Genomic DNA, 11,905 nt, shown 5'->3' with positions numbered 1-11,905 from the left:
CGCGGCCAGGCCAGTCCCCGGGGTCCTCGGCAGCCCCGGGCCCGGGCCGTCGCGGGGGCCGTGGGGAGTTGGCTCGGCAGATTCGGGAGCGCTACGAGGAGGTGCAGCGCTATTCCCGCGGGGGCCCGGGACCGGGAGCCGGCCGGCCGGAGAGGCGGCGCCTGATGGACCTGGCTCCGGGCGGGCCGGGCCTGCAGCGTCCCCGGCCCCCGCGGGTCCGGCCCCCGCCCGACGGCGCTCCGGGCTGGCCCCCTGCTCCGGGCCCGGGCTCCCCCGGCCCGGGCCCGCGCCTAGGCTGCGCCGCGCTCCGCAACGTGTCTGGCGCGCAGTACGTGGGCTCTGGCTACACTAAGGCTGTGTACCGGGTCCGCCTGCCCGGCGGCGCCGCGGTGGCGCTTAAAGCAGTGGACTTCAGCGGCCACGATCTGGGCAGCTGTGTGCGCGAGTTCGGGGCGCGAAGGGGCTGCTACCGCCTGGCGGCCCACAAGCTGCTCAAGGAGATGGTGCTGCTGGAGCGGCTGCGGCACCCCAACGTGCTGCAGGTACGACAGTGGGGTTCCGGGATGAGGGGGCTGGCTGACCACTCTAAAAAAAAAAAAAAAACTCTTTGGTCTTACAGAGTACGTAAAGCTCAGGGCGTCGAAGACTACCCAGTGCAGCTAGGTACAGAACCCAGATTAGGGAACCACTCAGCACTCTGCCAGTCTCTCACCCTTTAAGTAGAACACTGTGCCAGCTTACACACATCTCTTAAAGACAGAGGCAAGGACAAGAAGGGTCCCAAACTAGCGATAAGGCAGCAATTAGGAGTTGTGACCATAGAGGACCCTGCTGCTGGCCAAAGCTGGCGGTTGAACACCAGAGTATTATCTCCAGTCATAGTGACCTCGAGTCCAACTCCAAAATCCAGCTTCAGTCAGCTCCCAGGTTCAGAAATAGGATTTCCCCCGTATTGGTAGAGCCTTAACCACACTTCTTTCAAAGTCCAGCGACATGTCTGGCTTTGGAAGTGGTGTTAAACCTCAGTGAGTATGGGAGGGGCTGAAAAGAGACCCGTTTATCTGACTTGACCCTCAGGGAAACCCTCATTTCCCACTCTGCTCACGCTCACAGGCCATTGGAAGGGATAGAAGGGCCAGAAAATACACAGCCTTTCCCAGAAGTGACCGTGGCTTTCCCTGGGATTTCAAGTGGGTCCAGCTGAACCACAGGGAAAGCCTCAGAGTCTTAGGCCAGAAGACTCAAGGTCTGCTAGTATGAATACCACACTCTTCAGAGTGTGCTTAGCCAAGAGACTATAGACAATTCAAAAAGCCAGAGGCATCCTTTCCTAGTGAGAAACTCTGTGTTCACTGCGGACACAGGCAGGAAGGATGCATCTCATACCTCATCCATCCAAGGATGCATTCAGAGCAGACCTTTACACTGCCAACACCATCCAAACACAACCCATTAACTCTCTCTAAGGCCTCTGCCTTGGATAAGACAGACTACTTACTTTTTATGCATAAGTGTGAGGTGACTGAAAGGGGACCCCTGACTGCTCTTGGCAGGTTGACATAAGTGTGTACAGACCCCCCAGGTGTCCATACCACCCACCTCACAGCCCCTCAGATCCACTTTTTTATACCCAGAGAGCTGACCAGAAGCTCAGAGTCCTTTCTTTTATTTCCTCAGCAGTGAGAAGGGAGCCCCAGGCCTGGAGGGATCTGTGACCCATATAGAAGAGGTCAGAACACTACTTGTACTCCTAGTGGTTCCAAGTCTCCCTAGAACATGCCCCAAGTCCTGGCCAGACTCTTGTGACAAGTCTGTCACAGTCCTAGGCCCTGCGTTGGTCCCAAACACCCGTTTTGTGTGTTTATGTCTGGCTAACACTGACTGGAGCTTAAGGGAGTGAGCAGCTGGTTACGTGGCCATCCTAACTGGGAGGGTCTTACTTTCTTTTCCTCTTCTGGGTTCTTGGGAACTTTCTGGAAACCCTGAGGTGCCAGCCAGATTCTGAGGGGATGGAGAGGCCCTGACCAAGTGACTTAGTGGGGCATTCATTGTTAGTTGTTCAAGGCCATTTCTCAGGACAGGTTTGACATTCAGTGGGCTTTCCTAGCCGTAGGGATTCCTACTTTGATGGCCTCACCAAGCATTTCCACAAGTATCCAGGTACACCCACAACCAGACCCACAGACTGGCCCTTGTCTGTATGTTGTGCCCCAGTAATGAGGGCACCAGAAAGACATTACAAGGAACATGTCTCACCCATACCCTCTCCAGTGTGGCATCTCTCACAAGTCTTCCAGTCCGAGGCTGGAGCGAACACCCTTAGGACAGAAGTGTTCAGGGTCCTAGGGAGAGTGAAATGTCCTAGTATATCTTGGGAACAGCTTTGAGGATGAGATTCTCATTTCTTCTCTGACTACCAGGTCATGTCCCTTCTGGCTGCTTCAGTTAGGCTGCCTCTGTGGCCAGCACAGTCTGCCACAGGTCTTCTGTTCAAAAGGTGTCTGAGCTGTGTGTGCCAGGAACTGGACATCACATTGCTTTAATACCTCCTAATCATTTAAAATTTCAAAACCGTGGGACTGTTTTGCTGAACTAGGGAGGAGCCAGAGGACTTTCTAAAATATCCCAGGCTCCTGAGACCCCTTCGTCCTCTCTGGGCAGCCTCAAGTTACACTGTGAGCTCTACTAGTCGATACGAAACAGCCATGGGGCTCACTGTGCCTTTCCCGGCACAGGCTTTGGTCACCAAGGGGACTGCCTGGGGATCTTTCTGTCTTTTGGGCCCTCTTTATCCACCACATACTCTTCCTCCCAGGGTAGATGCCTCTGTCGCCCAGGGTCAAAGGGCACAAGAGTATTCCCTCTCCCTACCCCATCGTCCTAGGGCCTCACCAGGTCAGCCTGGGCTGCAGATTCTGACCATGCTAGACTGAATTTCTCTTCCCAGAAGAACAAAAGATGCAACTGTAGTCCTGCTTCTTGCTTCCTGGGGGGGTTGGGGAGGTGGGGGGTTAATGGTGTCTTTTTATTTTTTTTCCTGAGGGGTGTTGATTAATACCTCGTTAATAGTGCATTTAACGACCTCCGGGTGTTTAATAACCTTCAGAAGTTTCCCACAAAGGCTCACACTGGAGCAAGAAAATGAGAACCAGGCCCCAAGGCTGCTCTCTTTACCTTCCCCAATGCCCATCTGAGTCAGGGGCCTCCCTGGGCTGACTGGGGTATGGAGGGAAAGAGAGAAAGAAGGGTCCCTCAAGGGTCCCTGGTCCCTCAAGGCACAGCCCACGTCATCTGGTAGACTAACACTGAGTCTAGCTTCTCTGGCAGGACAGGATTGGGACTCCTGGGAGGAGAGTGGGTGTTTGGAGCAAGCAAGGCAGCTGGGGAGGATGCTGGCAAGAGGAGCTGCTGTGTATAGCATATTTAGGCCAGGGGCTCCCTGTCCCCCATCTCAACCCTTCACCACTGTCCCTTGTAGGGCTTGGACAGCTCATCCTTTGTGCTCGAGCTCCATAGGGTGCTGGCTGTTTGGAGCCCATTGTGCTAAGCCAGAGCTATGCCCTGAGTTGGGAGAAACCTCGAGAAGAGGCCACCATATGAGAATGCCGGTGTGGGTGTTAATGTTAAAGGCTTCCTGTGCTTTCCCTGCCTAGCTGGGTGGTACAGGGGACCCTCCCCGGGATGAGGAAAAAGTGCATGGCACGTATCATACTCTCTCTCACAGACCTTCCCCTGAGAACCCTCTCTCGCTGGATCTCCCGTTTATGCCACCTATACACAAAGAACACCGGACGGGCCTCCCGGCTCTAGAGCGTTGAGATGGAGGAGGAATCCACACAGATTGTGGGAGGGGAGGGAATCAGATGACCACTTGCTGACCCGTGTATTAGCAGAAAAAACACAGATTGTGAAATCCTGGGGACACTCATTTCAATCCTAGCGCCTGTGTTTATTAGCTGTATGACCCATTTAACCTCTCTCGAGGCAATTTCCCCACCCCAAATTAGGCATAATGACCGTAGCCACACGCCGCTGCTGGGTGATTATAAGAATCGGAAAGACTAGCAAGATAGCTCAGTAGGTAAGAGTGGTGATGCCACTGATCTTCCTGATGGCCTGGTTCACTCCCTCGAACACGCGGTGAAGGGAGAAAACTGACTCCTGAAAGTTGTCCTCTGACCTCAGCGCACACACACAATCATAGCATACACACCACAATAATAATAATTAAAATAAAGTTTAAAATTATGAACTGATTGAGCACATAAATGCATTTAACACAGTGCCTGGTAGGTACATGGTGGCTAAGCCTCCCATTTCCCTGACTAACAAGAGCTGAAGGGCTGATGTCACCAAGCCAGTAGAAACCAAGGCTTCAGGAACAGAGGCCAAACTTCCCAGGCAACACTGTTCCCCACTGGCCTGAGCAAAGGCAGAGGGAAGTCATCAAGGGCAGAGGGCAGGGCATCTGAGAGTCCGATCTTCCCCTGTCCCTGCCTCTACCCTGTGACCTAATGACTTGCCCTGGATGTTCCCCAGCTCTATGGCTATTGCTACCAGGACAGTGAGGACATCCCGGACACACTGACCACCATCACAGAGCTGGGCGCTCCTGTGGAGATGATCCAGCTGTTGCAGACTTCCTGGGAGGATCGATTCCGAGTAAGCAGGGAGGAGGGTTCAGGCCTGGGCTTTTTGTTGGGATGGTTCTCCCTTAGAAGGCAACCTCTCAGAGCAGCCTAAACTCCTCAGTCCAGAGGGGAGGAGGGACGGAAGGATGGCTGGAGGGAGGGAGGAGCACACACTGGCTCGGCCATGGGCCAAAGGGTTAAAAATAAGAACAGGACAGAGGATCCCGGCTTTCTGTGTCCCTTCTGTTCTCCATGCTCTCCACAGCATGTGTGCACATCCATGTGAGTGAGTGTACACACATATACGTTCAGGAGGGCATCTGTGTACACAGGTGTGTGGATGCACACACACACACACACACACACACACCACCTTTTACACAGCTGGTATAGAAAGAGCAGTTTCCTGGGATCACAAATAAATAACCTTACACACATTTGTCTGCTTCTTCTCAACCTGAGGGTTGAAACCCCTTTGGGGATGAAAAGACCCTTTCCACAGGGGTTGCCCATCAGATACCCTGCACATCCGATTTACATTATGATTCATAACAGTAGCAGCATTATAGTTACAAAGTAGCAAAGCACAACCTGAAGTATATCAAAGGGCTACAGTATTAGGAAGGTGGAGAACCACTGCTCTAAGTTCCATACACTGAACTGAGGGCCACAGTCAAGTGTGGCTTAAGGAAAGTGACCCGATGTGCCCACGTTCCTGTTACTATCTCACTCCTAATGGTTAGTCCAGCCGGGGGTCAGTTGGAGATCAATGACCTTCCCAGTGCCCTGGGACCAGAAAGAGGAAGGCCAGCCTCCAAGCTAAGACCAGAGCCTGTGAGTCCAGCCGGCCTGACCCAACCTATGTGTCCACCCGCAGATCTGCCTCAGCCTTGGCCGCCTCCTCCACTACCTAGCCCACTCCCCTCTAGGCTCGGTCACTCTGCTTGACTTCCGCCCTCGGCAGTTTGTGCTTGTGGATGGGGAGCTGAAGGTGACGGACCTGGACGACGCCCGAGTGGAGGAGACACCGTGCACTAACGGTGCCGACTGCGTGCTAGAGTTTCCAGCCAGGAACTTCAGCCTGCCCTGCTCGGCCCAGGGCTGGTGCGAGGGCATGAACGAGAAACGGAACCTCTACAATGCCTACAGGTAATGACCGTACGTTGTTGGGACTCCAGCCAAGGAGGGGACTGGCAGAGTAAGAGCCTCATGGGGGTCAAAAGGCCAACGGGGGAGAATAACCTTGACCGGTGGAACCACGGGGGCCCAGTCAGGAGAGAATGTGGCCATGGAGCTAAAAATAGAGAGTGCTGAGGAGAGAGCTAGGTTGGAGGGGCAGCTGGAGGCGTCTTAAAATAGTGTAACACTCAGGGCCTAGGACTGCCAGAGCCAGCATGTGTCTTCTTGACCTTCACAAAGCTCATGGCTGAGAAGCCCCAGCTATGGGGCTGTCCCAGCACCGGGGTCAGACAGAGGACACTGTGGCCTGGAAGATGAGGCTAGGAAGAGAAAGGGCCCTCTGGTCCTAGTTTGGTCTGAAATTAGTTGTAGTCAAAACCGAGCCCAACCCCACACCTCATGGCTGAGTAGTGTAGGCACGTCTGGTCCATCCTCCCAGGCCACATTGAAGTCTCTCCCTCACGGAAGTGGAAGGGAAGGGATGCAGTTCCAAAGGCTGGGCCCCTGAGCCCCTGCCTCTTCTCTGCCACAGGTTCTTCTTCACATACCTCCTGCCACATAGTGCCCCGCCTTCCCTCCGACCTCTCCTGGACACCATCGTCAATGCTACAGGTAAGCCTCAGGATGTCCACTTCTCCTCACCTGCCCTTGCCCCATCAGAAGTGGGGACAAGAATGACCCTGGAGGGGCTGGGGATTTAGCTCAGTGGTAGAGCGCTTACCTAGGAAGCGCAAGGCCCTGGGTTCGGTTCCCAGCTCCGAAAAAAAAGAACCAAAAAAAAAAAAAAAAAAAAAAAAAAAAAAAAAGAATGACCCTGGAATGTGCAAGGTCTAGGACCCGTTACATTCTAAGATAGTATTCTGTGGGAAGGACCCTCCTTAGCCACCGAGCCCTGGCTTCCCATGGGAGGACCGGAAGCTGGTCATGTGGTGAGAGCTCTACCACACTTTGCAGGAGAGCTCGCCTGGGGGGCGGATGAGACCCTGGCCCAGCTGGAGATGGTGCTGCACCTGTTCCGGAGTGGGCAGTACCTGCAGAACTCTACAAGCAGCAGGGCTGGTGAGTGACCAGGGCAGGAACCCAGGGATGGGGCAGTGGGAACAGGTTCAAGACTGAGTGACCTCCACCCACTGGGCTATGGCTTACCCTTTCTTCCAAGACTCTCTCTCCGGGCTCACTTGGGGTCACACTTCACTTTGAAATCCTGTCTCTGACTGACCTAAAACAGCTAGCCTTTGCCTTGAGCAGTTGGGTGAGCGCAGGACACCCCTCTCTAAGAATGGCTTCAAACCCCTCCAGGAGCTGCCTGGATGACTTACCCCTGGGGCCTTGTTCTCCTCAACTGTAAATTGGGTTCAAAATAATTCACCTAGCAAAATTTCTTATGGCGGTTAAATAGCCCACAAGGTGTGTGAAAGCAATTAGCACAGTTCCTGTTGCACAGCTGGGTCACAATACACATTTGCTTCTCTTTCCTTCCCCTGCACTCCTAGGGCATGGAGGGCAGCCGGAGGAGGGGGTAGCCTACTCCGAAACCAGCCAAGAAGCCCTTCCCCCGGGGATGGGGGGTGGGGGGAGACTATAGCTACTGTTACAGGCACTGGTCTCTCTACAGAAGCCTAAGGGTTTAGCAATGGTTGGGGGGGCAAGGGGTGGGCAGCCTCAGTTTTCAAGGAGGCCTGACCAGCCTTAGGGGTCGGGGAGCCCTCGTTAGCCCTGTAAATAAAGTTTAACGAGGTGAACAATGGCTGCCTCTGTCCCTGAGGACTCTGTTTATGGGGCCATAAATCACAGGCAACCCTGCCTGGACTTTGGTCTAGTCCCTGGCAGGAGAAGGAGGCAGGAGGGTGGGGTGGCCAGAGGCCCAGGGCTTCTGCATTATCAGTCAGAAACTGGGGCTCCTAGGTCAGTAGGGAAAGCCAGTGAGCCAGAGGCCCACCTCTCAGCCTCTTGAAGAGCCTGTGCACTTACTGAGCTTCCAGGGCTCTGAGCCACAGGGAGGCCTCAAACTCTTGAAACCCTGCGTTGTGGTGCTGTGTGTTAATATACGTGCCTCTTAACCTCAGGGTCTATCTTAGAAGCTTAGCTGACCATTCCCCCAGAGTCAGGACCAAGTATGTCTGAGGTTCTGAACCGTTTCGACACATGGGCAGGACTGGAATCTAGTCAGGAATCCTCAGGCCCCACCCCAGGCCTTCCCAAATCAACATGTGCATTGTATAATATTGCATGGAAAACCGTATGTACCACGATATTGGAGAAGCCCTGCTCTAAACGTCTAAAACGCCCTGACCTCCAAGCGCATCCCAGACAGCTGGTATCTCTGAGTACGTGCCTGGCCCACATGTGCCCTGGGCTGTTGATACTACATGGTGCATGTCCTCAAAGCCAGTCTGCCTGGCTGTTGTGTGAGCTTGAACGGCTCTGGCTGCCTTCATCTCCAGGCTGGGTGTGCTGGTCTGGACGTCAGCTTTCATTTAGCAAATGGGTCTCTCAGTCCCTATTCACAGAGTCGTCCTCAGCCCTCACCTGGTCACAGAGTTCTCACTTTCTGCCCTTTACCTCTCAGAGTACCAGCGCATCCCGGACAGTACCATCACACAGGAGGATTATCGCTGCTGGCCCTCCTACCACCATGGTGGCTGCCTCCTGTCTGTGTTCAACCTGGCTGAGGCTGTAGATGTCTGTGAGAGCCATGTTCAATGTCGTGCCTTTGTGGTCACCAACCAGACCACCTGGACAGGTGAGCCAGAGGCAGGAGCTATCTCAAAAGAGTGACTGTACTTCTCCAAAAGATTTGAGGGGCCCCCCTCAGAAAAGCCCCAGGGCAGGCAGAGATGACGAGAGAGATATAGATATATATAACCTTCAAGGCAGTCACTTTATAGAGTAACCTTACCTCCAAGAAGAAAAATACCTGACTCTATAAACTCTTATCTCTGCTCCTAGGTCGGAAGCTGGTCTTTTTTAAGACTGGATGGAACCAAGTGGTCCCTGATGCCAGCAAGACCACGTTTGTGAAGGCCCCTGGTTGACGGGTTGCGGGCCTCGCTGACCAGCTGGGTTTGCCTGCTGCAGGCGTGACTTGCATAGCACCCGGGAACCCTGCAGACAGAGCTAGCGTCCCAGAGCAACTGATGTGACCAGGACAAACGTGCAATATGCAAAAGTGTTAAAATGTGAGTTTGCCAGCTTTCGGTCTAAGACTGTTGCTCCCAGCCTGAGCGTCACTGGTTGGGATCTGATTGCCTCTCTGGAGCTGTGAGCAGGGCTCAGGCTGGTCTTAACTGGGATAGTCCCATGGGCAGCCCCATTACTGCATTCACAGTTTGAGAATGTAGCCAGACACTGCTGCTGCTGCTGCTGCATAAGCCACAGTGGGCAGGAGCTGCACGGGGACAGTCAGTCACAGAGTGTTCTCTCAGCTCAGCTCCAAATGGATCGCCGGGGGAATGCTCCAAGATGTGAGGGAGCCAGCCGTGGGAAGGCTCTCTGGCCTCTCCCTACGGGTTGCTCCTCAGCCAGCCCCAGGTCATGGGCAGCAGTGCACACATCCATATGAGCCAAGACTAGAGTGGAGGAGCAGATTGCATTTGAGCCAGGACCTGGGGTGGGGGTAGGGTCGGGGCCTTTCTGCCTCATTTGCTTTCAGTGAAAGCCACCAAGCAGCCGAAACCAGGCTCTCCCCCTCCTGGAGTGTGCATATCCAGAAGCTTTTGTACTTCTTGTTCATGAAATTGTTTATTTTTGTAAAAAAAAAATTAATCAATTAATAAAATGATGTTTTGTGACAAATACTCCCCTCAGCCACGAGTTCTTTTTTTTAAAGATTTGCTTATTTATTATTATATATAAGTATACTATAGTTGTCTTCAGACCCATCAGAAAAGGGCATCAGATCTCATTACAGATGTTTTTTTGAGCCCACCGTGTGGTTGCTGGGAATCAAACTCAGGACCTCTGGAAGGGCAGTCAGTGCTCTTAACCACTGAGCTGTCTCTCCAGCCCAGTCAGGAGTTCTTGAGAAGCTTGTTTGTTACTCAGCCCCAGTTAGCCTGCAGACGGCTGGCTGGTGGTGTGTGTCTGATGGAGGATGGCAACCTGTGGGAAGCGAAATCTCAGTGGCAGGTTTCTTAGATCCTTTCTTAAGCAAGAAATACATACAGTGAAGAGGAAGAAGGCTCTTTGGAAGAAGGTGCTTCGGTTTTCAAACCAGTACACCTTGCCTTACAACCCCTTTCCGAGGACAGAAATGACCACACCTAGTTCTGCAAATTTGAGAAAAACATACTTGCAACCTGGAGTGGCATGGCAAAGGCACACCCAGAAAGGAATGTTACTGTCCGGAAGGGATACTCTTCCCTCCAGATGGTGCACACACAGCCACCTATCTCTCAGTTCCTGGCTGCATGGGTTCCTACAGACCTCAGAACCAGATCACAATACTGCTGTGTTCCAGCCCACCATAGCAACCACGATTTCCAGGGGCAGTGGGCAGAGAAAATACATTCACTTACTGAAGCCTTGGGTGACGTCAGAGAAGGGAAGCCTGGTGGGATGGGGAATGTGGGTCTGTTTCAAAGTCAAGGGAGACAGAAACATGAAGAGACAGAGTAGCTTTGAGGCTCCAGAACCAGACCAGAGTGGCCGGCAGTTCTGAGGAGCACTACCTTTGTTCACTGTCTTATCTGGCTAAAATAACTTCCCTGCGTTTATATGTCAATAAATCAGATAGGGTAATACTATCTGAAGAATTGGAATGGATGAAATTCTGTCCGCAGCCAGTGCTGTGGTCATCCTGGCAAACATTGCCACTGTTTAGCCGTTAACGGAGCACTCAGTGCTTGCCCTGACTGTATTTGTTAACTGAGCACTCAGTGCTTGCCCGTGCTCTGTTCACAGAGAGCACCCAGGGCTTCTTCAGGGAGTAAGGCGTATCAAACTGTCTGAGCAACCATGCCTGAGGTACCGCCAACCCTTAAAGAAGCACTGCCTTTGACTAGAAAGAATGAGACTGAGCTCCCGGGCCAGTGCCCGGGGAGTGGAGTGTGCGGCAGACAGAAAAAGCTAGGAAGAGGATTAACTTGAAAGCAGAAAATGGGATTAGGAGACTTTGGGATACTGTGCCCACCCACCCCCTGTCCACGACAACAGCTTCTGGCATTTTCATTCTTTGGCCAGAACATGTAAAACATGGTTACCCCCTGCTCCCGGATCAAGGGTCAGACAGTGGCTTGACTAACTTGGATTGTCCTCCACTGCCCTTCCACACACTTTTCCTTTAATCCTCAGGGCAATGAGATGGGCGTTTGTCCTGGGGCCTGAAAGCCAGGATGTAGCGTGTTTTCAGTACCCAGAAGCCTGGGGTGTTCTTCTCTCATGATATCGATCTCCGGAAGCCGGCGTCACCCACAGGAGCAGTGATAAACTCACACATGCCACTCCACAGGGATGGGATCCCAGACTACACCGTACTTCTCAGTTAGGGTTTTACTGCTGTGGTGAAACAGCGTCAGGAAGGAGAGGGTGTGTTCGATCACAATCCATCACTGGAGGAAGTGAGGACGGGAACTCAATCGGGGCAGGAGCTGATGCAGAGGCCATGGAGGGTGCTGCTTACTGGCTTGCCCAGCCTGCTTTCTTATAGAACCCAGGACCACCAGCCCCGGGGATGGCACCACCCACAATAGGCTGGGCCCCATCACTAATTGAGAAAATGCCTTACAGCTGGTTTTTATGGAGGCATTTCCTCAACTGAGGCTCCTTTCCCTGTGATGGCTCTAGCTTGTGTCAAGTTGACACACAAAACCAGGCAGTACAATTGACCCCACGTCAGCTTGACACACAAGCACATCACCATTAAGCCACAAGCCTTACAGTCTTATTCATCCCCAAGATCTAAATATCTTTAGAAGTCCCACGGTCTTTACAAACTCAAACACATTAAATGTTCAGTCCCTTTAAAATATCTACTCTCTTTTAAAATCCTAAGTCCTTTACAATTTAAAGTCTCTTAACTGTGAGCTTCAGTAAAATACTTCCTTGCTTCAAGAAGCAGGAAGCAGAGCGCAGTCACGATCAAAGCGAAGCAAAAT

General features: G+C 52.8%; 1 protein-coding gene across 1 annotated transcript; it reads left to right on the top strand.

Annotated features, from left to right (window-relative positions):
* Window positions 1-294: 294 nt before the first annotated feature.
* On the top strand, window positions 295-9,612 carry Pkdcc (protein kinase domain containing, cytoplasmic). Its single transcript, NM_001108007.1, is given in 7 exon segments — window positions 295-542; window positions 4,540-4,662; window positions 5,509-5,780; window positions 6,343-6,422; window positions 6,765-6,869; window positions 8,380-8,553; window positions 8,760-9,612. Coding segments are annotated over 7 exon segments (882 nt in total). The 5' UTR covers window positions 295-500; the 3' UTR covers window positions 8,846-9,612.
* Window positions 9,613-11,905: the final 2,293 nt, after the last annotated feature.

Source organism: Rattus norvegicus, chromosome 6 (assembly GCF_036323735.1).
Source record: "Rattus norvegicus strain BN/NHsdMcwi chromosome 6, GRCr8, whole genome shotgun sequence".
Lineage (NCBI taxonomy): Eukaryota > Metazoa > Chordata > Mammalia > Rodentia > Muridae > Rattus > Rattus norvegicus.
The sequence above is the reverse complement of the archived record's forward strand: the minus strand, read 5'-3'. Positions and strand labels throughout refer to the sequence as shown.